At 43.1% G+C, this 27454-nt stretch overlaps 2 protein-coding genes across 2 annotated transcripts; one reads left to right on the top strand and one right to left on the bottom strand.

Moving 5' to 3' along the window:
* Positions 1-1196: 1196 nt before the first annotated feature.
* On the bottom strand, positions 1197-25419 carry LOC124304038 (transformation/transcription domain-associated protein). The gene is made up of 11 exons (XM_046761975.1): positions 25157-25419; positions 13813-14019; positions 13442-13741; positions 13133-13327; positions 3753-12887; positions 3501-3675; positions 3194-3425; positions 3028-3121; positions 2405-2953; positions 2106-2319; positions 1197-2019 (listed from the first exon to the last, which is right to left on the bottom strand). The coding sequence occupies exons 2-11, from the start codon at positions 13936-13938 to the stop codon at positions 1676-1678; spliced, it is 11364 nt and encodes a 3787-aa protein (XP_046617931.1). The 5' UTR covers positions 13939-14019; positions 25157-25419; the 3' UTR covers positions 1197-1675.
* LOC124304055 (NACHT and WD repeat domain-containing protein 2) lies at positions 14503-27090 on the top strand. Its single transcript, XM_046762005.1, has 25 exons — positions 14503-14810; positions 14917-15005; positions 15275-15391; positions 15452-15655; positions 18081-18225; positions 18325-18550; positions 18630-18828; positions 18919-19161; positions 19234-19431; positions 19502-19641; positions 19707-20309; positions 20384-20489; positions 20559-20731; positions 20799-21018; positions 21096-21308; positions 21375-21576; positions 21670-21793; positions 21866-22219; positions 22295-22513; positions 22592-22738; positions 22798-23003; positions 24079-24448; positions 24519-24677; positions 24777-24966; positions 26346-27090. The coding sequence occupies exons 1-25, from the start codon at positions 14708-14710 to the stop codon at positions 26496-26498; spliced, it is 5103 nt and encodes a 1700-aa protein (XP_046617961.1). The 5' UTR covers positions 14503-14707; the 3' UTR covers positions 26499-27090.
* The last annotated feature ends 364 nt before the right edge of the window (positions 27091-27454 follow it).

Raw genomic sequence — 27454 nt, 5'->3', positions numbered from 1 at the left:
TATATTTACCGCCATTTCGATGTAGAATCAGAACCTGTATCGTTCTCGACTCACCCAAGTGACAGTAGTCAACCTGATACGTTGTTCTGAGACGATCTACGTTTATTCGTCTTATCATGTCGTCCGGTGGCGCACTTTTGAGTACGTTATATAGGTACGGATATTTCTCGTGCAGCTATTGTCAAGAAAATTTTTTAATTAAAGAACCATGGTGGCGGAGACTTAACGGAGGAGTACCTAAGCATGGCTGCGTATGCCGTCACAGTGAAGAATTTTCTGCCGCAATGAAATGCACAACGACTGCGTCAAAAGTAATATTGTTGAAATTTATCAACCCTGCACGCGTTAGAAAGATCACTAGATTGTTTGTACTTGCAAACTTGTGAACTGATCGGAAAAACTCGAGAGCTAAAGGCACGAGGTGGGCGGAATACGGGTGGCCATTTCGAAAACTCCAATTCACTATTAAGAAATCAGTTCCAACAAACGACGAATGAACGGTGAACGGCTAATTACCTTCTTTAAGTACGTATTTGGCTGGTCGAGTCTCATCCCGGGTGTTTCAGGAGTGGCCCCAACTTTCGCGGGATATAATTTAGGGTCCAGAAGGGGTCCCATGGGACCCAACCTACTCCATTCATAGGAGTCAGCGTTGGGAGGAGCTACGGTTTCCGTCGGTGGCATTTCCCCACCGGGGCCAGCGCCGCAGGTGCATGGCACACCCGAATAAGGCCCTCGAGGTGGTAATACCGTCGCGTAAGCAGGCCCTTCACGTAGAGGATACGTCCTAACATATGGCCACAAGTAATCCTTGCGGTAGGTAGTCACGAACTGATCCATTTTTATCTAAAGTATCAATTTCAAAAAGAGAAGACGGAGAAGAATGATATGTCATATGCAAACCGTGCACATGGTTTGGATAACTCAAATCGCTGAGGATTTCGTTTTCGAAAATATTACACGGGTGTTAAATTTTTTTATATATTTCTTTTTTTCTTTTCACATTTTGTTGAAAAACCCAGTTCACTAAGGTGTTACTAAAATTTGGTTATTTCAAAATCGAGGGTTAACGTTTTTCGCCGTGGATTATATTCACGTCACATTTCAATTGTTGCATGGTTCGCCTCTTTTTATAGTAGCGCAGGAAAAGATTCGGGTCAGTTTTTTGTTTCTGTTGATATAAATGGAAAAAATGCTAACGATATCAAAAATGATTTCCATTTACGAGTAACATTATATACAATTGAAGATCCCAATAAAACTATTGAATAATTACGATTGAGATAGGTTTTCATTTTCCATTTTAGGTAATTATATTCTGCACTTAAGATTATGTAATCTATTTATAAAAAAATAGTATTAGTATTTAACTAACAGGTATACAGTTGCGTACACTCTCGTTCATCATTATGCTGGCATTTCGTTCACTTACACAGTATTCACAATACTTAAATGCTGTAGTTTAATGACCAATTACTGTTCACAGATGTACATAATTAATAATTACTTATACACTTACTTACACACTCAGAGAAAAAAAAAAATAATATTACTGTATATTACACTTCACGTTGTATTTCAACCCCGTCATTTCAATTTCACCTTCTCTTTTCAGAGAAAATGTCGTTTTATTTACATCTAAAATGTAATCTGGAAAACGTATCGTTCCACCCTCTTAAAGCCAGGGATGCCACGACGGATCCATTCTACACAAATTGTCATGACTATTAGCTGCGGCAACTAAAGTTCCGACCTTACTGTCGGTACCGTCGAAATTGGCAAGAGAATTGAGTCGCGTTACTATCGCCGTAACAGCTCGAGTAACCATAGTGATGAGCAGTTCTCCCTTCATGTCTTGGGGCGCTTGAGACGCGTTCTCAGCATCCTCCTGCTTCTTGCTATGTTCGGCAATTACCTCGTCACGTAAAATGGCTCGCAAAATGGTATGAACCTTGAACGATGGCTGAACCAAACATCGAGCGGTCGCAATGGCGCTGGCGGTGAGCGGACCGGAAACACCTGAGAGAAGGAAACCAGAAGTGAATTAAATGGTAAATAGTATACTTGGGAATGGTCAAAGACGATGATAATCAGGTAATGCATACCGGTGCTTGTCAAAAACTCAAGAATGTTGGGTGTTAGACGGAAAGGCACAGGTCTGTTAGCGTCAAGTTCTCCGGAGATATCGTCGACGTCGAATTTAAAGTAAGCGACGTTTATCAGACCTGAATCCTGATGAACGTATGTCATGTCGGGGTTTAGCCGCGTCAGGTGAAGAACGTACTCGGCGAAGCAGGCGAGCGATAGCTGCAGCGTGAACTGAAAATTCCAAGAGAAAGAACCACATGAGATAGCGATCGTTCAAAGATCACGACGCCATTACCCAAAACTCCTTGTACTGTACCATTTTTCTGAAGGTCCAGTAGTCGGTTGCTGTTGGAAACCTCTTCACCGCCCAGTCACGGAGCATGGTTCTAGCTACCATTGTGGTTTGAACTTCCTTCAATATGTCCCTGAGAACTTGGTGGCTAGCCTGAGCCCCCCTGGCCTGCACAGTAGCGAGTCTTTCATAGTACCTGGCGATGGGGGCATCGTGTTCGATTCCGAGTTTGGCGCAGCCCTGTTTGTAAATGTCGAGGAGCGATATGGAGGCCGGATTATCTTCGACAAGCCGCATCTGCGGCGATACTGCGATCACTCTCGGTACAGTGAAGTGGAGGAACCTTCGGGAGGTTTCTTTCTGCTTTGCAAGGTAGTGATTTAGCATTCTCAGCAGCTGCAGAACCCGCTCCTCTCGCCTCGCGTCTCCCAATCCAGCGTCGTTCACGACTAGATAAGGATAAAGGCGGCCGTTGTGACCCCGAATTCGCAGACGGCGTGCTGCTGTGTTGTGACGTTGAACAACTTCGACTCGAGGCATGAAACGAGCGACTCGTACATAATAATGAGAATGCTGCAGAAAACAATGAATAATAAGAAAGAGAATAATAACTGGAGCAAGAGTGTCGGATCGCTGATCAACCATACCTTGGGTAATAAGAATTCTCCGGGCAACTCGACCTCCGCTGTTTTCAAGCTGAAGTTACTGAGGAATCTGCATTTCTCTTCGATCAAAAATGACCTATAAAAATGAAAAATGTAAGTTGGTGAGCAAATTTTATGGAACCCATTTATATATATATTGTACACGTACTTTGGCAGTTGCTTAGTCTTTCCCTCAAGTATTTTTATCCACTTCTTCAATTTGCTAATCAGGTTGTGAAGAAGTCTAGCACCGGGTACGGTGAAGTCAAAGTCACTCGTAAACTGACCCTTCATCGTCTGGAATACTGGATCTTGAACAGTAGCCTGTGCTCTGCGGGCCAAGGACTCGGAAGCGGCAGATCCAAAGGTGTTGTTAACATTTTGAGAAGAGGAAATATTTTCTGCAATGATGATTGGGTGATATTATCATGTAAAACATTACGATAGTAATTAGCTAACAGCTGAATTCAACTCACCAATACCAATTCCAAATGTGGAAACGAGTTTTTTGACGAAATTAAGAGTATGAGGTGTTATCGTTGCCTCGCTAACCGCACCACGATTCTCAAACGCAATTGCATAGCACTTGGCCAGTCCCTGTCTAAGCTGTCTGAGCACCTCTTCGTACCATGTCTCTCTGAACCAAACCATCTTAAAGAAGACAAAGTGATAAAAACTCAAATATTCGCTGTGAAATGAAAACAGAGACTATTGAAACAATTTTTTACCTGATCTACAATCCCCTCAAGACTGGAGAGGATCGTCGGATGAATGTCCCGCTGCATGTGCATGATCTTCGAACACCTCCACATGGGCGGAGTTGCTCTGATGGGTGCAGTTTCCGGTGCAGATTGGTGGGCCGAAGCACCGGCAGCGTTTCTTCCTTCAGTACCGTCGTGAGATTTCCCAGCTGCGAGTTCTGCACTTTTGTATCTTTCCCGTTGTTCGATTTTCAGAGTCAAGTAGAGTGTTCTTATCGAGAAGTAAACAGCTTGGGGAAACATCCGTCCCACTTGACTGAGCAAAGTTAGTATGACGTTACCCTCGTGCCTGACGAGGCACATGAGTAGTTGAGGTATCCAGGGGAGCCACTGAATAGGTGGCACCCCAACCGCATACTTGTCAACAGCCTCCATCAAGGAGCATTTGTCATCGTCGTAAGTTAACAGCCATAAAACTTTGGCCAGGTATTTCCTGGACTTGGACTCGTTCTGATGTCTGCACGCGTGAAGGAAACACGTTATCGCGCTTACGCCAATAGATATTTGTCTAGCGTCACGTGTGAAAATGTGCTCAAGGTAGTCACCCCATAAAGCCCAAGCCTTCACCAAGGTATCATGGAGTTGGACTGCGGCTGAGAAGGCTTTGTTCGCGTCGTCCGATCGGCCAATTTGCGAAAGAAGCATACCTTTCAGAGCGTAAAATTCGGCAGTCATCTCCTTCGTGAAGTACTTGAGGTTCGTCGATTCGATGACTTCCAATCCTTCCTGCAGTTCGTTTTTTCCAGTGATAGAAGCCATCTGTAGATAACACTTGACCTGCTGTCTTATTTTTTGGAAGCAATCGACTATAGGAACACTCGGTATCGTGTATATCCTGGAGAGGGAGTCGAGACACACACCGGAGAGATTATGTTTCCTCGCAATTTTGCCAAAGTGGATAATTGCCTGAGCCGATGCGTGGACACCCAGCATGGAATGATTAGTTGTCTGATCCTGCTGGGAGTCGTAGTGGTTAGAAATGAAGGTATAGTGATGTTGCCTCCAGGTGAATATGTCAGACCAGTGACTCAAATCGTCAGCGATCACAGGTAGACGATTCCGCCAAGTTTTAACGACAGCTTTCATGTCATGTAAGGACGAAGTTCGGCCGTGTAAGAGACCTTGATGAATCTGCATCGCTTCCTGTAGCTCCATGATTTGTTGCGCTGCTTGAAGAAGGGGAAGATGAATGTGACTGACGATGTGGGGAAGCCGTCGCCATTCCCTCATACAAAGCCCGGATGCTAGTTCAACGTACCGCTCGACAGCGCTGAGGTGTTGATCCTCGCCATGACAGATGGCTAAGAAACCACGATACAAGTTCACTTTCCAAGCCATTTCCTTTGGGCAGTTATGCTCCACCTGGGCAAGTGCTTCCTTCATCATCGACCAGTTTGGTATTCGCCACGAGCTTTCGAGTATGAGGAAAGGATTCTTTTCAGCCTTTTTACTCCCGTAGTCGAGGAGCAGATCCCACTGGTTCAACTCTTTGGCGCATCGTATCCAATGCTGGTCCCAGAGTATAGCTTCACGCTGGGTCTTGAACGGGGCTGGCGTCGCCACGTAGTCCTGCTTGAACTTCGTCATGGCGACATCGTAGGCATTTTGAGCCTGCTCGAAGAAACCTTGCTGCTCCAGAGCGGTTGCCTGGAGGGTCTCCTTGTAGTGAGCATGCTTCTGCCAAAGTCCGGACCACATGTCCTCCTCGCACAAAAGCGAATACATGTCTGACAGCGAATCGAGGATTTCGGCGTGAGGACTATTGTCCGGTTCGAAATCATAGCAGTCTGATTCTCTCTTATTTTTAAACTGATTATTACCATTGTCAAAGGCCATCTGTTCTAAACTGAGCGTCATTCGGTGCCAAAGATTGTGCGACCGACCCAAGTACTTCATCAGCGCTGGTCTTATGGGAACCGGCGGGTCGCAGTGCGACATTGCCTCGACAAAGGTAGCAATAGCGCTGGGATGACAGTCCTTCTGAATAACGTGAGTGCCGCTGCATATGAAAGGGACCATCTCGGCAATTAGAGTGTTGTGCTGGTGCTCGTCAAGAATGCTCCACAATCTTGGGAAGGTGTCGAGCCAGACGCGTTCCGCCAAATTTGTATCCATGTGGCAAAGCTGGGCTGTTGCAACAAGTAGTTGTTCTGTACGGATCTTCCTTGACTCTTCGAGGAACTCCCCTTGCTTGGCGATTGACTGCTGAAGCGTAGCTTTTCTGACTGACGTGATTTCTTCCGTCACGATAGCCGGATCGCCACCGGACAGATCCATATCCAATATTTCGTCCTTAACATCGTTAGTTTCGTAAATATCGCGAGGTTCCTCCTTCACCGATGTATAAATTACGAAATTTTTGTGCTCCTCACTATCGGCCATGTTGATTACAGACGTGATACTGGGCAGCAGAGTATCCTCGTTCGCTAACTGTACTTGAGTCGTTGTACTGGCGGTAACTATCAGCAATTCTATGCACTGCTTTATCCAGTAATGTGGTCCCATCGCGTCCCAGCTCTGGCTGCAAACGATGTAAAGTAATCTGTCATGCAAGCGTCTCCGCATTGAGCCGTCAAATACTTGGAAGAATTTCGCCCTTATGTGAGGCTGGATACAGCGCAAACCGGACAAAAACGCGGGCTCGAGTTTCGATGTCAATTCAGATGACTTGAGCGTTTCATCACGGTAAACGTAGTTCACCAGCTCAAGGAACTGTCCATTAAGCTCGAGATCATCCGGGAATCTTTTTTCAACGTACTGCATCATCTTAACGAGCAATATCGACTTTTCTCTCAAGCTAGGCGCCTGATTCATCGCGATTGGATTTTTATTTTTCATCCATTCTTCCAGCATCTTTGTTATCGCTTTCATCACTTTGATATCCTGAGTTTTTTCTATCAAACCGACGAGTATCGAGCCAACGAATGATTTTCGCATTTCTACCCCCATAACGACGACTCTATTTTTAACCAAGTCGAGACTAAGTATAAGCAGTTCGCTGCCAACCGGGTTAGCCTCTGGCTGAGCGGGATGAAGGTGATCCTTGGCCATCCTGTGAAGGACCTTCATAAACGGGGTTATCAGACGGTCGATATAACTCTGATTGTTGGTGCAGGCTGCCTTGAGCATCATCAGTGTACCGAACAACGAGCTCGGAGCGGCAGACGGGTTTTTATCGTAAGCAGCCAACCCGTCGAATATAAACTTGCCGACTGTCGTGTAAAGCGTGTCAAGCTCTTCGTACTTAGATGCGACAGTCGACGAGGTTGGTTCGGTTGGAAAAATGGTCATCAAGCGAGACAAGAGTCCGTGGACCAATCGAATGACTTTGGTATTGCTGCTCGCAATGCATGCGCCCAAACCTCTCTGCAAGGGTTTACAGCTCGACAGTATTTGTTCCCTTTTCATAACGCCAAGGAGCAGAGTCATCAGCTCCAAGGCAGTGCATATGTTTCCATAATTTGGCTGAGCGTTGTCAACACTCGCGAATACTTTGTCTAACCACGATAGTTTCAAGTCGCAGGTTTGTGGCCACACGTCAGGTTTCAGTGCCATTTTGAGCAGCGTTACACAGCGTCTGGATAGCTGTTCACCTGGGTTACCCGGCGTCGTTGTAGCGTCGTTCACCTGACACGCCAGACGTAACAAGAAGTTCAACACTGCATCAGCATGAGCTCTTTCAATGGGCTTTGTCGCCCCGGGTTCTATCTTCGGTGTTATCAAAGGCAATGTGGCGGAGCTTGTCGTCGCCTGAACAGCCAGACGCTTTGTCCCACTCGCGTCATCCGTCGATGGGCGTTTTACAGCACCCGTCATCGTTCCGGTACCACCGGTCTCCACGTTCTCAGCTTCATCCTTGATACGGTGTAACTCCCACTTAATTATAACCTCGGCTAATTCGACGGCCAATCGTCTGTGCTCGATGGTAGCTGTCGGGCTGAATCCGAGCCTCTGAATCGAGTTCACCATGTGCTGTACCAGTTGATGCCTTACCGGGTAGTAGACTTTGTAGTGGCGCACAACCAACTGCAAAATATGGAAAAGTTGCTGCATGGAATGTCCCTCTTCAACGATTATCTTTTTTGTCCAATGCGTCAGCATCGTGTTACCATCTTCCATCCTAACTGGCATCGCGGGTGTAAGTATTTCCAGTGCTTGCCTAACGACGTTTCTCGCTTCCACAGCGTGCGCCTTTAGAAGGCTATGAAACACTTGGAGCACGATACGTTTGTGAATTGCAAATTTCGCTATGATATGACTCAGTAGCAGGTGACCGTGGTACCTCGTCGCTGGATCGACGCAATTTTTACCGAGAAGACACGGCCAGGCAAATGTCATAAGCCGACGAAGCTTGGTGCCCTGCTTTTTGTTCGATACGTCATGGATATGCTGGGAGACTTGTTCGACAAGAAGGCAGGAGAACTGAAGTAAGGAAATGCGCACGCAGTCCGCAAATCCGAACGGATTGTCAGGATCAATTATTTTACTGATAAACACAGAGACGACGTTCTCTGGATTGTCTTGGTACGGCATTGGAGCACTTCCAACAAGTTTGAGTCCCTCTCCACGCTCGAAGCTGGTGGCAAAGCATGGTATAATAATGAGCTGCAAGACCTTGGCTTTCAACTCCTGAGACATATTGTTGGTTGGGAAATGTTCGACAAATCTAAAGAACGCGTTCCTTTTCCACTCAACGGTGTATTCCTGGGCGACAGTGTTCTCCAAAAAGTCCCTGAGGAACTGAAAGTCCGGTACAAATCTGTCACAGGTTGCTCTGAGTAGTTGGAACAGAAGGTCAATGTCGTTCGGCCGATGTCCGAAGTAATGCAATAATATTTTTACAATTAGCTTTGGCTCTTTCCAGTGCCAAAAATCAACGCTGTCAACTTTTTTGTGAAGCGCCTGATATTCGTCATTGCACCAGATTTGCTTCAGCGCAGCAACGAGCTGTCCCTGAGTCGAGAACCATTGTTCGTCAAATTTAATTAAAATAGATATAATCCGCACCGCCTGATGTTGCAGCTCGCTTTTTTCCGCCGCGGTTAGGCTGGAATTTGTTTGCGAGTGGGCCAACAGCATGGTCGTCAGTCTAGCTGTGCTATTGCGAAGAACATCTCTGAACGGTTTTCCATCCTTGTGCTTGATCAGGAACTCCAGATACCTGCTCCATTGTTGATCCTTTATATTATTGTCGTGCAAAAACAGGTTCAGGGTTTCGGCCGGATATCTGAGCAGGAATTTCATCAGAGGAACTCTGAATGGACTGGACGCCTCGACGAGAAGTGATTTTTCCGTCTGTAAGACAAGTCTGCAGAGGACGTCTATAAACTTCGGTGTAGCTGCAGGTATCTGATGGAATATACTGATAATAATTGCGATTTTCTGCTCGCTTTCGCCAGACTTTGAAACGCCCTTGCGAGCTTGAATAGCGTTTTCAAGCAGTTTCTTAAGGTGCTGAAGCAGCTGTTCGCAAAGCGTGATGCTGAATGTGCTCGGAAAGAGTTGGGTAAGGTACGAAAGTCGCTTGACACAATTCAGACTGAGATTTCTATGATCGCCTAGAGTTAACAGCATCGGTCGCATAATCGCGTGAACGGACTCCATGTCAATTTGAAATCCAGCGATAAATTTCTTCATACACTCAAAGGCGGCTTCCTGCAACTCAGCATTCGGTTTCTCCAGTGCTTTATAAAGCACGCCGAATATGTTCTCACGACAAGATACCACGTAGTGACAAGCGGCCAGTGCCTTAAGCGCTGATTTTCTCAAAGGTATTAGATTCGAGACAGATTTGTAGCACGGAAGTTTGTTCAGATTCGCGTCCTCGGCTTCACTCAGTGCTAAAAGTTCCTTGAAGAAAACTTTGTGCTCCACAACCGTTAAATCGATGGTGAATAATCGCGGCTCAAGTGTTGTGCAGAAGGTATTACCGTCCATGAGACCGATCTGCGCGTTTGCCGGCTGATGTCGGAGCAGATGCTTCTTTGGCGGAATCATATCGGCCAAGACCTCTTTGTGCGGTTCCATTACTTCGGTGACAGTTTTGTTCTGAATTTCACCGAGTAGACGTAAGGACGCCATCGCCTGTTCGCGTACCATCGTGTGCGGCGATGTGACCTGTCTGACCAGCTCGTGAGTGACTTCGTAGAGGCTTTTGTTCTGAGATTCTGTGAGATCAGTGTTGCCATCTTGAATTCCAGGGTTTGCGCACACCCTGAGCATCTTCTCGAGGTTTCCCTTCGCCATATCAATAGCCCCGTTAGAAACTTCACCGGTTAAATCCATCATGACGAACATCAGGGCTTTGAGAAAGACGAATAAATGATCGAGTACCCACTTGGTCGCCATTCTCTCGTACAAAAACTTTATCGCCGTGCATCCTCCTAATTTCGCGTACCAGGCGCGCTCGTAACACAAAGAGCACATCCGCTCGGCCAAATATTCCATCAGTGGTAACTGGCAGGCTCGTTCCCTTGAGCCCAGGATATTCGTAGCAGTTTCAAGTATTAGTACGAGTGCAAGATTTCCCGGTTTGCACAGTTCCTTCTCCTCGTGTCCCATTATCACTGTCAGTGCATCGATTAGTACCAACGGATCAAGCCCCTGAAGTCGGATTTGTTTCCCCATCAAACAAAACGGTCCAGCCTGCTGGGCGATAGCTACCATCGTGTAGTGTCTGACCAAGGCAACCATGTTACCCAAAACAGAGTGACGCAGTTCCTTTATCGCAGCTGCTACGAAGAGTCCGGTTAACGCGGTCTGGTGAACGTTCCTCGCCACGGTGTCGCTGCACTTGTACCGCGGACCTTGTTGTCGGGGTATTCTTCCCTCTTTGAAGCTTGGGTGCATAAACAATTTATACAGTGTCAGTTTGTCGTCGTCAAGTTTGAGAGATGCGGCCAAATAGCACCGTATCACTTCCCAGCACTGCCGCCTGTAGAAAGGATCAGTGGTATTAGATTTAAGTGCTGCAAATGCGGTTTCTATAGCTTTTTCGACTGGAAAATCGATCGGTTTAGCCGATTCGTGGAAGAAGGCAACGATAGCTGGCGAGTTTGTCTCCCTGTCGTTATACTCCAATTTCTGTGGTTCAATCATCATCTTTCGATTACCGCCACCAAATTTACCCAGAACTCTGAACGCCACGTGTGCTACTTGATCCGTCGGGTTTCTCAAGGTTCTCCACAGCGCTTGCATAAGGTCAGCTCTCACTGGCTGAATGTGCTCGTACAAAAAGTCCGGCTGCAAATTGTCCACACATAATTCAAGCGTCCTCAGACCTTGACTTACCAGCGTATGGCTGCCGTTTAGTGCCGAGACGAGCGGGTCCATCAGCATCGGTAGGTAAGGAAGCAGCGAGCTGAGCCGTACAGGAACCGTGAGACAGAGTTCGACGAAAAGATCTTTCATGTGCTGTTTATGCAGTCCAGACTGAAGCCTGTTCAATCCTTCGAGCAGATTGGGAAGGAGTGGTAGAAACTCCTGGTAAAGTAAATCATGTGAACCACCACCTATTGATCGGAAAAGCGCCCTGAGCAGTAGAAAATAGTTATAAGGTTCTTTGGCCGACATGGCAAGCTCCATTGAACGATTGACGATCTGATGAAGATGAGGCCTTAGCATATGTTCGTTTTCCGCCGGGAATAGTGACACGCTTCCAAAAACGAGCTTGAAAAGTCTCAAATAGAGGTTGCTCCTCTCAACATTTGACCCCATGTCATCCATCCGCTCAAGCAGATACTCGACAAGGACGGTAGCAAATATCGGTGAAGTTGTAGGATTTGCCAGAAACGAGTTGCCGACTATCTGCAGGGCGCAGTTTTTGAATATCCTCTCAACCATGTAGTCAATGGTAGTGGAAAATATTTCCTGAAACGTTTGCGGGTTCATCATAGAAAATACACCGCTAAAATGCTCGAGTACTTCCTTTTCTTCTTTGGTTCTAACAGTTTGCGGTTGAGCCGGTCTGCCGGGTTGTGCGATAGCGCCAGCCGCCGGTGGTCCGATGGTGTAAATGTCAAGAGCCTGCAGCGCCCACTTGACCAGTCTGATGAAAACCAGAGTTTCCTTAGGCTGAAACTGTTTCGACTGTGGTACCTCGCCAGATTTACAATTAGCACAGCCCCAAGTGATTGTTTTAACACCGCAAACGAGAGTCTTGACCAGACTCCTATAATCTGCAACATTGTAGTTCATCGCCTGCGATGGGGGGAATCCAAACTTCGACTTTCCGGCGTCTTTGTCCTCCGCGTTAAGATCCACAATGCTCGATTTGGTGTCCTCGGTCTTTGTCTCGTTCGCCAACGCCTGAAGCTGCTTAGTCTTGCCCAGTAGTACCGGCATCTGGAGTTTAGTTATAGTCTTGAACTTCAAAACGAAAACCTCTAGCATCCGCATCAACAGTTCTCTCCCCTGATTGCTGTTTTCGGCATCAGATCTCTGACGTATGCATTCAACCAAGTTAAGCAACAGCTTGCACGACATCGTCTGTATCGTGGTCGGCAGACTCTGATCGTGGACGTTTTTACTGAACAGATGAACAGCTCTGGCCAGATCACTAAGGGGAAGAAGCTGTCTGACATGGTGGACGAGATCAGCCAGCGTCGAATAAGCCAACGGCCGGAGGGACTCGTGAGTCGTCCAACCGTGACCCAGGAGAACGTCCTCATCAAAGAGGCGTTCCATGTGGGGAACGAACTTGTTCCTCAAATCAGTTGCGAGAATGTGCCTGGCAGCTATGAGCAGTTCTTTTCGCAGATGCGCCACTTCCATTGGACACAGGGTGAGTAGTCCCAGCATGCCTTTCACCATCATCGCACTGTGTTGAGATACTACGTCCTGGTAAATTCTTATTATATATGCGAGAAACGAGAGCGTCTTTATCTGGGCACCCATGAAATCGACGAATACTTCCTTGTTGAAGCCAGGCGATGCTCTGTGCTGGAGGCTCGGTTGAAGCGTTATCGTTGTCATTATCAGCGGTATGAAATCCGACACGTCCTGATGGACATTCTGCTTGTATATTTGGTACATCAATACCACAATTATCGGCAACTCTTGAAGTACTTTTAAAGACAGCACTGCCTTCGGTATTAGATTGTACTGGAAAAGAAAATATCATGATTTTCAGAGGCATTTCGTTCTATAAAAATATATCCTACAGAAAATATTCTCAAGAAATTTTATTTTGTAGAGTGCGATCCTACAATACAAAAATCATACAGAGTGAGTACATACTAGAAGAGACCCTGTAGAATATTCTCTGTAGAACTTTTACACTGTACTTCAATTTCGTTCAAATATCAAGAGCGACAAAACCACAGTTAACCAGTGTTATTAATACTCACGGTGACAACGGTGCCGTCTGCAGCTTTCTCCCCGCACTGAATGGTGGTGATGGTAAATGTTTCAGTTAACAGGGCTTCAATGTTTATTTCGGACAAGTCCTTAACTTTGAGGGCTGGTCTAGGCTCAAATATATTCGGTAAATGTGTCGGAAGTTCACTGTATATCGATTTGACGAATTGTAAAAAATGTTGAATCTGTAAGGAGCATAAATTAAAACATGTATACAATTAAATATCATGATTTTTCATAGCGAGAAATTTCCAGACATTTTACATATCTGATCGCTATTACAATCGCTATGTTATTACCTCGGGATTAAAGGTGGGTCTGTACTGCTTGTGAAGCTCGATAATGATCCTCAGGCAAACCAGTATGTTCTCTTCGTTCTCAGTTTCCAACAGCTTCAGCATCAAGCTAAGTATCTGCTTAACGTACGTTCTGAGATACTCGTTCGTTGGCAGCCTGTGTATCATTTCTAATATGAGCTTCCGGACCTGCTGTATGTTGTACTCCGATATGAAATGCGGCTCTCCGTCTTGTAGGATTTTCAAAAATATTTTCATTAAATGGTCGAGGAATGCTGGGTACTGGGGCGAACACATGATCACCTAAAACAACCATATCGACATTCCATTAGCAAATCCTTTGGACGATTGTAAAACTTATCAACCAAGCTCACCTCAAAGTTTTCAGACAACTCTTGTGCTGCCTTAAGCTTCAGTTCGTCCTTTGAGCCAGGGTCAGCCAGCATGGTCACGTACGACCGATAGGTGTTCATCTGCATCGATGGATCCGGCGGAGCCATGGTGAGAGATTATTTATAAAGTATGTCACGATGCTTTTAACAATTAACCGTTGCTAACAGTTCTTCACCCACGCGAAGAATCTGTAAAACCGAATCCATAATCAAAATTGATTATAAATTCATATCATTTTCCATCGTGCACATTCCCTCTCAGCATGCATACCTAGTCATTATCTGCATCAACGACATACACGTAATGAGATAAAAACTTTTGACAGCACCATAAATCACCCCGTTTTCAAATTGTTCAAAGATTACCCTGCCAGCGTTGACGTTGACTCCTCCACTGACCCTGTTTGCATAATTTCAATGCCCGTCATAATTTATTTTCCCATAAACCTACATAGAAACCTCCTCAACAAGCATCATTTTATCAATAACGATTCGCGGAAAAGATAATTAACGGAGGTGCACGAGCTGCAATCCTATCGCTGAATTAATCTGCCTCGGTGGATAGCCGTGCAGTAATATATGTGTAGTTATATAACGCCGTAAACAACCCTTGGCAACGACTTTGTTGAATTCCTGCACATTCCCGAACCATCCCCGGTGTTATTCTGCGCGAGAATACTTGCCGCTGTCGAACTGTGTCGGAACATGAGACTCAAGGCAGAAAGTAATTACCAAGTTTGATCATCGTTACGAGAATTGTGACCCTCCGAGATACAAAGAACAGAATACCTATCATGAAAGTAACGCAAGTTTCTTATCGCCGCATCTGAATCATCATAATACAAGGAATAAGGAGTAATAATAACCGGATAGCAAAATGGATGAGAAAACGATCGACTCAATTTTTTCTGGATCTCTAAAATCCCTGCCGCCGGTGAGCTCGAAAATTGTCAGAATATTCACGAGCTCGACATTCACGGGTAAGTCTCAGACTCCACGCGCGTCGTTACCAGTAAAATTCCACCCAAGTATTTACTTTTTCTTCTAAATTTTGAAAGAACCTGTTCTCATACTTTATACTCGTAGATACGACTATGGAAAGAAATACGTTGATGGCACAGTGCTACCCGAAGCTGAAAGACTACTGTCGAGAAAAACATGGACTCGAGTTTCAGGTGAAAAAATAATTATCAAATTGTAAAAGTACTTCCAGTACGACATACGAAGACTGTAAGTTTTACACGAACATATGTACATAGTATACACTCACAGCCGTGACCTAGAAATTCGTGCAATTTCGACTGAGAATTGATTTTACTGATGGCTGGTACCTGCAGGTGCCAGGTACCAGAACAAAGAGGCGCTAAATATCACGTCAAAAACAGAGGTTACACAGTAAAATCGAATGAATACCCGATACCAAAATTAACGATTCCATTGCTAGGTGGTGGACATGAGATGGGGAGTCAGAGACGAAGCAACGGACGATCACATGACAACGGAACTCTGCATGAGGGAAATAGAAAATTGCCAGCGACTGTCCATGGGGCCGAATTTTGTGGTAGGAATTCGATGTAATGGTCATTGCCAAAATCAAGACTACATATTTAAATCCTCGTAGGTGTTCTTGGGTCAGAAATACGGGTACCGTCCAATACCCACCTACGTCTTGAGTTCTGAACTCGAGATGCTGAGAATGGAATTGGAAAGCCAAGGAATGGACGTGAACGTTTTGGACACTTGGTACAAGAAGGATAGCAACGCGGTGCCTCCGACAAGCGTGTTGCAACCGATATCGTCGATCTTGAAGAACTTTAACAACAAAGTACGCGACGTAAATTAAGCTGAAACAAGCAATGAGCACATTCACAAAGAACCCAAACAAGTGTAGTAATTTAGTGCTATTTCGTTGCTAAATATTTACGCTATCACCATTTTTTTAGCTGCATATATTTTTTTGAAAATGGTGGTTGTATTGACTTGATACTTGAGCTAATACGACCAGTCGAATTTTTTTTTTTCATGTTTAAGGGGGTAGTCTGCTTTAGAAGCCGAAAAAACGCGTTTTTTCGGCAATTTTTTTGAAAGGGAAGAAAATGATTGCGGTAAAACGAAATTTTGAGACGATAGTGTATGATATTTAAGCTTTAAAGAACAATTTTTATTATTAAAAAATATTGAAATTTTTAAAAGTTATAACAATTTTTCTGGGCGCCTGGAGTCTGCACTTTTAAATCGGTGCCGGTGGTGGAGGTCGTGCGACGCATCTGAAACAGTCGAACCAATTTTTTTTTTAGTTTTTTTAAGTTTTTTTTCTATATGAACTAAAAAAAATACCGAAGAAATGATGAAATTCCAAATTTTTTCGAAGCTTGAAAAAAAAATTCACTTTCTTGAAAAAAAAATTTCACTTCAAGTTGCAAGACAAGTAATTAAAATAGTACTTTTGTCCAACTTTTTTAGTTCAAATAGAAGATAATTTAATACTGAAGCTAGATCACTTTGATTTTTTTCGATCGGACATATATTGTTTTTGCTATCGCCGGCACCGTTTTCTAAAACTTGTGAAAATGAAAACTCGAGAAAACGGGCTTTAAAGTTTTCGTACATAATTTTCATAATCATAATTACAATCATAATTTTCTTGAACTTACCGCATTAATATGCTAATCAGCGATTCCTGGTCCATAGAGTTGCCCTTCAGACTCTTCAAAAAACTGGTTCAAAACTTCAAAAAATTGGTTCAGACTCTTTAAAAAACTGGTTGAAAACTTCAAAAAACGGCTCGTATACCTGCTCGACGCTTGCTCACTATTTCTTCTGTAACTCCGAAAATATTTCGAATTTGCTTCTGAAATTTTAGGGACACATCCTTGGATAGTTTAGGAAGACATTTATGCAAAAAAAATCGATTTTTTGAAGCCTCTAAAGCAGACTACCCCCTTAATCATGAGGTTGAAGTTAGTGACGTTAACGAAAGGAAACATTGGGGAAATATTCATTATTGTGCAATCTTAGAATGACTTCAGCAAGTTGGCTTTTCAGAATATGAGTACGTTTTTTTTTTAGGATGGTTTGGTTGACTAAATTTCAGACAATATGATGCTGCGGAATAACGATTTTTCACGAACATGCATGTAAAATCAGAAATATTCATTTTTTCAAAAATAGATGGCACAACGAAATTAAAAGTAAAGCAACAAATTACCAACCAAAGGGTACTAAATTTGGCCATCCTGACGAAACAAAAAAAATCGAGTGTTTGTGTTAGCTCAAGAATCAAGTCAGCACAATTACCATTTTCAAGAAAAATATGTCCAACAATAAAATCGGCACTACTGAAATTAATTAGCAACAAAGGAGCAGTAATATACTACCGGGTGTCCCATTTTAATCTTACATCTAAATTATCTCGAAAAATATTGCTCTGATCAAATTTTGTTTGAAACAAAAGTTTTAGAGTTCAAAGGGGGACGTTCAAAAAAAATTTTGTTGAAGGTCCCAAATTTACAATAGCGACGCTACGATGGCTGACATGGTTTTTTTTAAGGGAAACCTAACTTTTTTTTATGACAAAACAATGCATTGCATTGAAACTAACAACTTTTGTAAGAAACATTTTTCGATTCAGATTGTGGTTTTCATGTTGGAACTCCATTTTTGACTATTTAGCGCTGTCCGGAAGGTACCATACAAAACCCAAACAAACCCAAATAAACCCAAACGAACCCAAACAAACCCAAACAAACCCAATCAAACCCAAACAAACCCAAACATGGGTTTTGTATGGTACCTTCCGGACAGCGCTAAATAGTCAAAAATGGAGTTCCAACATGAAAACTACAATCTGAATCGAAAAATGTTTCTTACAAAAGTTGTTAGTTTCAATGCAATGCATTGTTTTGTCATAAAAAAAGTTAGGTTTCCCTTAAAAAAAACCATGTCAGCCATCGTAGCGTCGCTATTGTAAATTTGGGACCTTCAACAAAATTTTTTTTGAACGTCCCCCTTTGAACTCTAAAACTTTTGTTTCAAACAAAATTTGATCAGAGCAATATTTTTCGAGATAATTTAGATGTAAGATTAAAATGGGACACCCGGTATACTGTTTAATACTGCTTTAACACTATATTGTTGTTTGTAATTCTGCGTATTTTATTGTGTCAACTTAACAGGCAGAATTACGGGCACAGCCTATATTTGACAATAATCAAAGAATGTAAGTTCTTGTATGCTTTTCCCCCTTGAAGAGAATCCCGAAACTACAACAGGAGGACCAGGCTATTTGGTGGGACACGATGACGAAGATGCAAAAGTTATTTCGAAAGGGGGCTCAGTCTCTCTACAACAGTGGAAAGTTCGACAAAGACACGATGCACAACTATTTCATGTCCGGTGAGGGTCGTTAATGGCTGGCCAAGTTATATTGGAGAAAAAACAAATATCAACGACTTGATTGGTGCAGTCAATTCTATTTTCTATTCCCACTTTCAGTTACTGAGAGAGAGGTGATAAACGGTATCCTGAATGTGAAGAACACCAAAAACCACTGCCTGGCTTACGTCAGGTACATAAACAATATTAATCTCCAAAATTTAAGAAAAGCAGGCCTCTTCCTCGACATACTGAACAGAAGCTTGGACAACGAAGCATCGCGACTACTCGCCGACCTGAGAGACGAAAGATTACCAAACAAGATAGAGAGTGTAAATTTACAGAGGTTTGTGGATGTCGTGATTTACGTTTCTACCTATCTCCAAGACCGTGGTGAACTATTGTTCTGTAATATTGGCTTGAAGGTACACGGTCGAGTGGATCGGGAGGGAAGGTCTGGACCCGGAAACACACGGAGCATACTTACAACACTTCATAACTCACTTCTACCGAAACATAGTTAAACTGGTAGATCGGGCTATGCGAAAGGAGGACAGTTCGGCGCAGGGTCAAATAATAACGGAAATACTGCAGCACCTCCACGCGTGCAACAACTCCGTAAAGGTGGGATGAAATTTCGAAAAACGATATATTACATCACAGGACGTAGAGACAAAATCGGTAAATAAAAACCCACCCAACAATCCGTCGCAGGTATTTTACGGCAGAGAAGACACTCTGGAGAGAATAAAAGCGTACATGCTTGACGAGGGTGAAAAGCCGCTTGTCTTATACGGCGAAGGAGGTTGCGGTAAAACGTCTCTCCTGGCAAAGAGCGCAGGTTTAACACACACCACTTGGCTGGTGGGTAAGAAACCTATAAGCATAATCAGGTTCCTGGGGACCACGCCAGACAGCAGCGCGCTCACGCCGACCTTGATATCAATCTGCCAGCAGGTATTTACCTTATTCCACTATGCAATAGTTGTAATCTTCACCATTGAAATCCACGTGTGCACCGTTGCGCAGATATCGTACAACTTCATGCTACCCTTCGAAGACATTCCCGACGATTTGGTTCCCCTCACCGCCCACTTCAAGCACTTACTGACACTGGCTAGTCCTGAACAACCGATACTGCTGTTCTTGGACAGCGTTGATCAACTCACGGGAACCCAGGGAAACAAACTGTCATGGCTACCGACCAGGTTGCCTCATAACTGCAAGGTAGGTGTTCCGCAACTATTGCATACGGAGAAGACGCGTCTCATGATAATTCGTAAACAATGATCATCAGATGATCCTGTCCTGCGCGGCGGAAGAAACGAACCCGACAATTTCACGGGACTATCATTTGTTACGTAGAATGATAGACACGGAGGATAGTTTCATAGAGGTAACAGCGCTCGGAGAAGACCTGGCGATGGACGTAATAAGGTAAGTCGGCAGCACTTTCTGCAGTACGTTATTACGTCTTCATCGTTTTTGCAACGGGTGCATAGGATGTGGATGAAAACGGCGCACCGTGATCTGAACAACTACCAGTGGCGTCTGGTGGCGAACGCCATAGCGAAGTGTTCTTTACCAATATTCGTGAAGCTGGTATTCGCTGAGATATGCCGATGGAGAAGCTACACCAAACCGGCCGACACCCACCTCGCGAGTACAGTGATGGATAGTATAATGATGCTGTTTGAGAGGATAGAGAAACAGCACGGTAGAATTTTGGTCTTTCACGCGCTAGCCTACATCACCGCGGCGAAATCAGGCCTGTCCGAGTCTGAGCTTGAGGATCTTATTTCCCTCGACGACAAAGTACTCGACGACGTTTACCAGTACCATCTTCCACCGGTGAGGAGGATACCGCCACTTCTTTGGACTAGGATAAGAAACGACCTGCCCAACTACCTAAGCGAGAGAGAAGCTGACGGTGTCAGCGTGATGAACTGGTACCACAGGCAATTTCGAGACACGGCCAAAGAGAGGTACTTCAAAAACATGAATATGGCGATGTACTTTCACTCAATGATCGCTGACTACTACCTCGGTATATGGGGAGGCGGAAAACCGAAGCCTTTCAAATACACTGAGATACAGAGGCACAGGTACCGATACACAATTTCGTCATCATTTTCCATTCGAAAATCAAATTCGCAAGTACCTATCGCCCTTTTTCCAGATTCAACCTGACCGACAAAGAGGGTATCGCAGATCGAAAGGTGCCTGAACAGCCGCTGGCGTTTTACTCAAAGGAAGGAAAGCTCTCGAGATATAACTTGAGAAAGGTATATACAACTGCCTTCCTTGTAGCTTGTAAACAGTCAGTTCTAACAACTTCCTTCCGTTCATTCTAGTTTGGCGAGTTGCCATACCACTTGGTCAGAGCACGGAGATTCAAGGATCTATTCGAAAATGTCCTCTTCAACTACGAGTGGCTTCACGCGAAGCTGAGCTCCTGTCCTCTGCAGGCTGTATTATCGGACTTTGAAGACGCGTGCAATAATATCGACGATCAAAACCTGGTCAGGTGAGTAACTCCGCAAATCCCCGTATCAATCATTGTTCGTATCATCTCTTATCATCGATTTCTATAGAGAGTTGATGCTCGTCGCTGACGCACTGCGATTAGGAGGTGCTATTCTAGGCAATCATCCAGACATGTTGGCCCCGCAACTTGTGGGTCGGCTTCTTCCAGAGATAGGAGGTAACGTCAACATCAAGATGTTGCTGATGGCGTGCGACAAGGATGGGGCCAAAGACTGCGCCTTGTTACCGCTCTACCATTGCCTCCACACCCCCGGCGGACCGTTGAAGGTAGACAATAAACACCCCCGACAAGCTCTTAAAAACTTGGGTTGATCAATCATTTTTTACTCCCTTTTTTCACGCAGTATTCTTTGGAGGGGCATCAATTCGCGGTTTTCGGTTTTTGCCTGACGTCGGACTTCCGATATATCGTCTCGATATCAAATCGATTCATAACATGGGACCTAAGCACCAGTGACATGACGAGAGACGTCAATCCAGGGATTGAGGGCATAATGCAGCAGCTGGTTCTGAGTCCAGACAACAGATACGCCGCCGCTTACACAAACAACAATCAGGTATCCTCAGAATTTTTCAACAAGAACCGAATCGATATTTTTTAATTTTTGCAATGTCACCCGTAGATCGTTGTTCTGAACACGTTGACCAGCGAGTTCGTCACGATAAGTAACCCTTTGCCAAACGAGGAGCCAGTATACGGCGTCCATCTGATGAACCAGTATGTATTCATATTCGGGCGAATGGGTTGGTGCAAGTTTGATCTGAGAGGAAATTTATTGGGCAATCACACGACACCCGAAGATTCCAATCAGTGGCAAATATTGCGTGAGATGATATTCGCTGGTTCACTTTGCTTCTTACTTTCAACTTTAAATCACGACTACCTTAAAACGCGGATGTATTCCCTTTTGGTTACAGATCTGGAGTACACTACGCTCAGCGAGTACAGGATAATATTCTGGTCAGGAAACTTGGAAGACTCAGCGATGCTCCTTCACGCGTATCGTTCGAAGGGAGCACTGGACCCGTTCGAGTTTCACAGGTAAAAAATAACTGTGCTCTATACTTTTCCTCTTCGATCTAGATAATAACAATAGACGCATTTTGGCCACAGCGCGATGGTGATGACCAGCGACAAGAAGACCCTCTACGCATGTTCAACGAAGAACGATTACCGCGTGACGAAATACATTTGCGAAAAGAGTTCCTCATACTGGGAAAAGGTTTGCGAAATGCCTCGCGCTCACAACGACGACGTCGAGTATCTACTCCAGCTGAAACTGGACCGTGACGAAGAGACGCTCCTCGGGACTTCGGGAAATGGCTTCGTCGTATGGTTCCTCGAGAGCAAAAGCGACGCTATCGTAATGATGCTACCGAACGGCATCAGGAACATAAGCACGCGGATGATGTGTTCGAATTCGATAATGATAAGTGGGACCAAGAATTACGCGGTGGCAGGAGTAAGGTGAAAAAAAAAATAGTCTTAGCTTTTTCCATATAAAACTCTTATCATTGTCACTTATGCCATTCTTATACGCAGAAAAAATTTATACGTTTGGAGCCTCGAGACGTCGGCTCTCGTTAAAGTGCTCGACGCCCATTTCGCTAGGATAATTCAACTCGAACCGTTAACAATCGGTAATTGGAACAGCGTTATAACATCGAGTATAGACAGAAGCGTGAAGGTTTGGAATATCAACAATATATTCGAACAGGTTCACGTTATTGACAGACACGAGCTACAGATAGACTCGATCAGGTGACAATAATCTTCAACATCCCTCTGGCCCTAAATATTCACTTCAACCTATATAACATCATTTCAATACACCAACAGCCTTGCGGAGCACTGCAACTTGGCTGCTACAGTCACCAGAGGCTGCGTTGGGATTTGGAATCTCCAATCAGGACGTCTGATTTCCAAATTGGCTGACAGCCCACTGGGAGCGATAGTGACTCATGCCTGCATCACACACAATGGAAAGTGGGTAGACTATATATACCACTGTCAAAGATGTGATAATACCTTGGAAAAATTTTCAGGTATATCGTCTCCACCGAGTCTGGAAACGTTTTGATATGGAACAGAATAACAGAACAAGTCTTATTCAAGGAAGAGCAGCCAGGCGTACGCCAGCTTACGCTGATTCCTGAGACCAGCAAATTCCTGGCTGTATCAAGACCGAGCAATCCTCCGGGTGTTGAAAGCGTTAGAACAACGGCTACTCTTGTCGTCAGAAATATTCCAGGTAATCGAGAGCAGCGTGTAACCTATGTGAACCTAGCACCCGACTTGAAAAAACCTAACTATTTTTTGTTGATTCTTGTAGGTCTTTGTAGGTAGTTGTTTGTAGTAACAATGATTTCGGTTGTAGTAGCGCCAAAAAAAAAAAATATAAGGGGTTGAAAAAATGTCAGCACCCCATTCTGAAAAAAATCGAATTTATCGATAGTTTTCCGTACAGAATCGTTTGTAGTTGATTGTAGTGAAGATATTTTACTTTGTAGTAAAAAGGAAAGAAAAATACATTTATTTTTTTTTTTTTTTATTTATAGCTAGAATTTCTGTGGCCCTGCTGTCTACTAATGTTTCGGAATCTTTTGTATTTGTTTGTAGTACAATTTTTTTCGTTTAAAGTTCCTCGAAAAAAATGGTACTACAAACAACTACAAACGATACTGAAGCGAGTAGGACGTTTGTAGTAAATTCCCAAGGAACTACGAACGAAAAAATCGGTACTACAAACGACTACAAACGATTCTGAAGCGAGTAGGATATTTGTAGTAAATTTCCAAGGAACTACAAACGAAAAAATCAGTACTACAAACAACTACAAACGTTTCCGAAGCGAGTAGGACATTTGTAGTAAATTTTGGAGGAATTTTAAACGAAAAAAATTGTACTACAAACAACTGCAAAAGATTCCGAAACATTAGTTGACAGCAGGGCCACAGAAATTCTAGCTATAAATAAAAAAAAAAAAAAATAAATGTATTTTTCTTTCCTTTTTACTACAAAGTAAAATATCTTCACTACAATCAACTACAAACGATTCTGTACGGAAAACTACCGACAAATTCGATTTTTTTCAAAATGGGGTACTGACATTTTTTCAACCCCTTATATTTTTTTTTTTTTGGCGCTACTACAAACGAAATCATTTTTACTACAAACAACTACCTACAAAAACCTACAAGAATCAACAAAAAAATAGTTAGGTTTTTTCAAGTCGGGTGCTAGATTCACAAAGATCAGCGTGTCAAGTCTACTAAATCCAGTGTATAAGGAACCAAATTGAAACTAATTTTAACTCTACTCAATAGATGGAAGAACAATGTTCTCGTTGGAATATCCAGTGAAAAGTCAAACAGGAGTACCGTTCAGACAAGCTGTTCTGACCTCGGATGGTGCGAACCTAGTCGTACCGGCAGCTGACAAAGGTAACCGAGACTGTGTGATTGTTTACAACGCAAAAACAGGGGTCCTGGTCAATAGAATACCGGTTAAAATACCGGGACTCAAAGACATAACAAGCATAGTACCAATGCCACACCGTGCGCATTGGGTTGGTATAATCGGCTCGGATAAAGGAAGCATCATGGACATAAACAAGAAGAAAATCATCAGATCGGTGCCCAAGTGGAGCGGGAATATCAGCAAGGATGGCAAACACACTTTATATGCTCCCAGCAGGTAAAAAATTTGTAGTTCAATTACCAATTCCTTATCTCGTGGCAGTTTATGTAATTTTTATTTTAAACAGGGGTGGTCTCGATCTCATCGAACTGAAGAAAGGAACTACCGTCAAGACCTACATACCAAAAGTTGCTGAGGGTGTTTTCACCGTCATTTCAATGTTCAACAGAACGGATGACTACGTACTCTACTATCACAGTGGTCGCAAAACAATTAGAGTATTCAGGTAAAGAAACCATTCAAAAGTAATAGTTCTGACAAATACATAACAAGATGATTTACTTCAACAATAAATAATGCTTTAATTCCATTTTTATTCCCACAGATCTTCAGACTGCGAGATGATAGCCAACTACAGAGTCCAAGCAGAATTGAGCGCAATCGACAGCACGTACGATGGAAAAAGCATAGTACTGGGGACCGTTGATGGATGTGTATCGGTGCTGGCAATCGCAGACCCGCAGAAACCAGAAATGAAGGATTACTTGTTGAACTTACCGTCGCGAGACGAGCAGGTGAAACGAGATGATAAAGAAAAGCGCATGTTTATTAGAGGTTATGAACGCGACGGAGAAAAAATTGCGAGATGAAGTTAGAATATACAAAAAGGTGTTATAATATTCGTCGCGAGATCGGAGATTGAGCAGGGGTGAAAATTCGGATTGAATCGTGGGTGAAATGAAGCGACATAACATAGTTACTAACCTTCTTCGGTATGATGACGCACGGCAGACCCTAACCTCGATCTCGGTAACTTCTTGCACATAGTTGAAAGTCTCTCGTACTTCCGAAACATTTCGTTCACACCTTCACAAGCGAATTCACATCGCACAACACAATTGTCTACTTTTCCGCACTATGTTTGTTTGTTTATTGAATATAAAAACGCAAATATACCGTACAGGCTCCGAACGCCGCGAAATTGTGCGACATAACTCGCACTCGCATCTTCCATCTGCTTCGTTTGCCTCCCGGCCATAGACTTATAACGATAGACTGAGCGTTCCTATAAGAGGCACTGACAATTACATATAAAGGACAGAGATATACCGGGAGTACTGCTCTCGCTTTTCATTCGGCGTCATGGTGGAAGATAACGGAGCAGTGGTAGTGGAACAGCTATAGATATAGGCGCATAATTTCGCCTCATCTCCTCTACCGCCTTCAAGCGGCTTATAAGCGCGGTCAGTCTATCTTTATAAGTCTATGCTCCCGGCCCAGTGTTGGCAACCCTCTGGTGGCGACAAGTCGTACTCGATGTGAAAATGAATCGTACTTTGAAATTTCAGGACCGTACAAAGATTTCACGGAGTACATTTTTGTTCTTTATATTTTATGGTCGTACAATTGCCACAATTTTGCTTCTTTTCTCAAGGACCAGATAAGTTTCAACCACATTATTGTCAGTTTTACCTTCAAAAATATTTCACACTAACGCTAAAGGTTGTGAATTTTTCAATTACACGAAGCAGTTGCTGGAGACTTGGAGAATAATTGAACTAATATAACCAAGAATGTGAATTACTGAGACAGTTTATACTTCTGTACTTGATTCTTTTACAATATCAGAGGCTAGCCAAAAAATGACCTAAATTCCTAAAATTTTTCCATGACCGTACATTTAGCGTGTCCGTACAAGAGGCGAAATTACCGTACAAATACGGTCCTGACCGTACGGTCGGTAACTTTGTTCCGCCAAAGAGTATAATATGCGTACACACACACATATATATATATATATATACATATATATATACATACATATATACATACATATACATATACATATATCTCATTTCGAGTTGCGCGTCTTCAAAACCGCGAAACGAAATTAAATTCAAATCATGTGTACAGCCAACCTGTATATTATTAATTATGTAATATTTACTTTCAGTGGAAAAAGAAGATGGAGAAGCAGCGAGCAGCGACAAAATTCAAGGCGGCGGCTAGAATAGCGAGGGTAACGCACGATCTAGTGCACGTTGTGAGGAAGAACAATGCATTTGTCGAGGAAAACGATGCGACTGATGAAGAGGCGGATCAGTAGGCTGCCTTACAATTATATGATTCGTACTCGTTGCATCTAGTTATCGGCAATGAGAATACCTGGCTTGTAGCAAAACTTATATTGGCGTGTTATGCCTGGTGCATAATTTTCAAGCTAAGAGTTGAGCATAGATAATATACATATTATTGGCAAACTGATAAATTATTATAATCGTTGATATATTGAGATGAATTTATAGACATTCATAAATTATATACAATATGCTAAGGGAAAGAAACGAAAATGCAATTGTAATGTTAAGACATGAAATACGGAATTTATAGTAATATTTATTTCTGTCTTTTAGCGAATATCGAATTTGTATAATTGTTTGTTTATTTTTTCATTTATTTATTCTAATTCTCTCTTTCACTTTCTCTCACTTTTTCACGCTTCCTTCAAACTTCAATATTTCAAAACACTTCGTAAATATTTTGCCATTCGCCTTGGTACATGTGATAACCTTGCATTTTAATAAGGATGACAAAGACGGCGACAACGGCTAATGACAATGTCGCAGGATATAACTCGGTGTAGCTGCGTAATTGAATCGATGATGTGGGTTCAGATCAATGCATTTGAAGAAACAAAATGTAGCGGAAAAAAAATATTCACAACAAAACAACCGTTCTGCAATACAAAGATACTATTTATAATTAATTTAAATTTTACGTGACAACACACTATATGCTCTCTTTCTCTTTAATAATGTTTTACAAATAAATATATATGTATATCTATATATATATTATCCAACAAAAAAAAATAACAAAAACTTCAGTTCCAGATTTTCTTATATGTATATTTGCATTAAGATTTTAGGAGAGACTCTTGATCGATCGCATTTTACTTCCACAAGACATTTACCCTGTGGTGAAACATTCTACTTCATTTTTTTTTTTTTTACTGTTTAGCTAATTTGCAGAATTATTTCACTGTACATCGCTTGTTTATTT

Source organism: Neodiprion virginianus, chromosome 4, assembly GCF_021901495.1.
Source record: "Neodiprion virginianus isolate iyNeoVirg1 chromosome 4, iyNeoVirg1.1, whole genome shotgun sequence".
Lineage (NCBI taxonomy): Eukaryota > Metazoa > Arthropoda > Insecta > Hymenoptera > Diprionidae > Neodiprion > Neodiprion virginianus.
The sequence above is the reverse complement of the archived record's forward strand: the minus strand, read 5'-3'. Positions and strand labels throughout refer to the sequence as shown.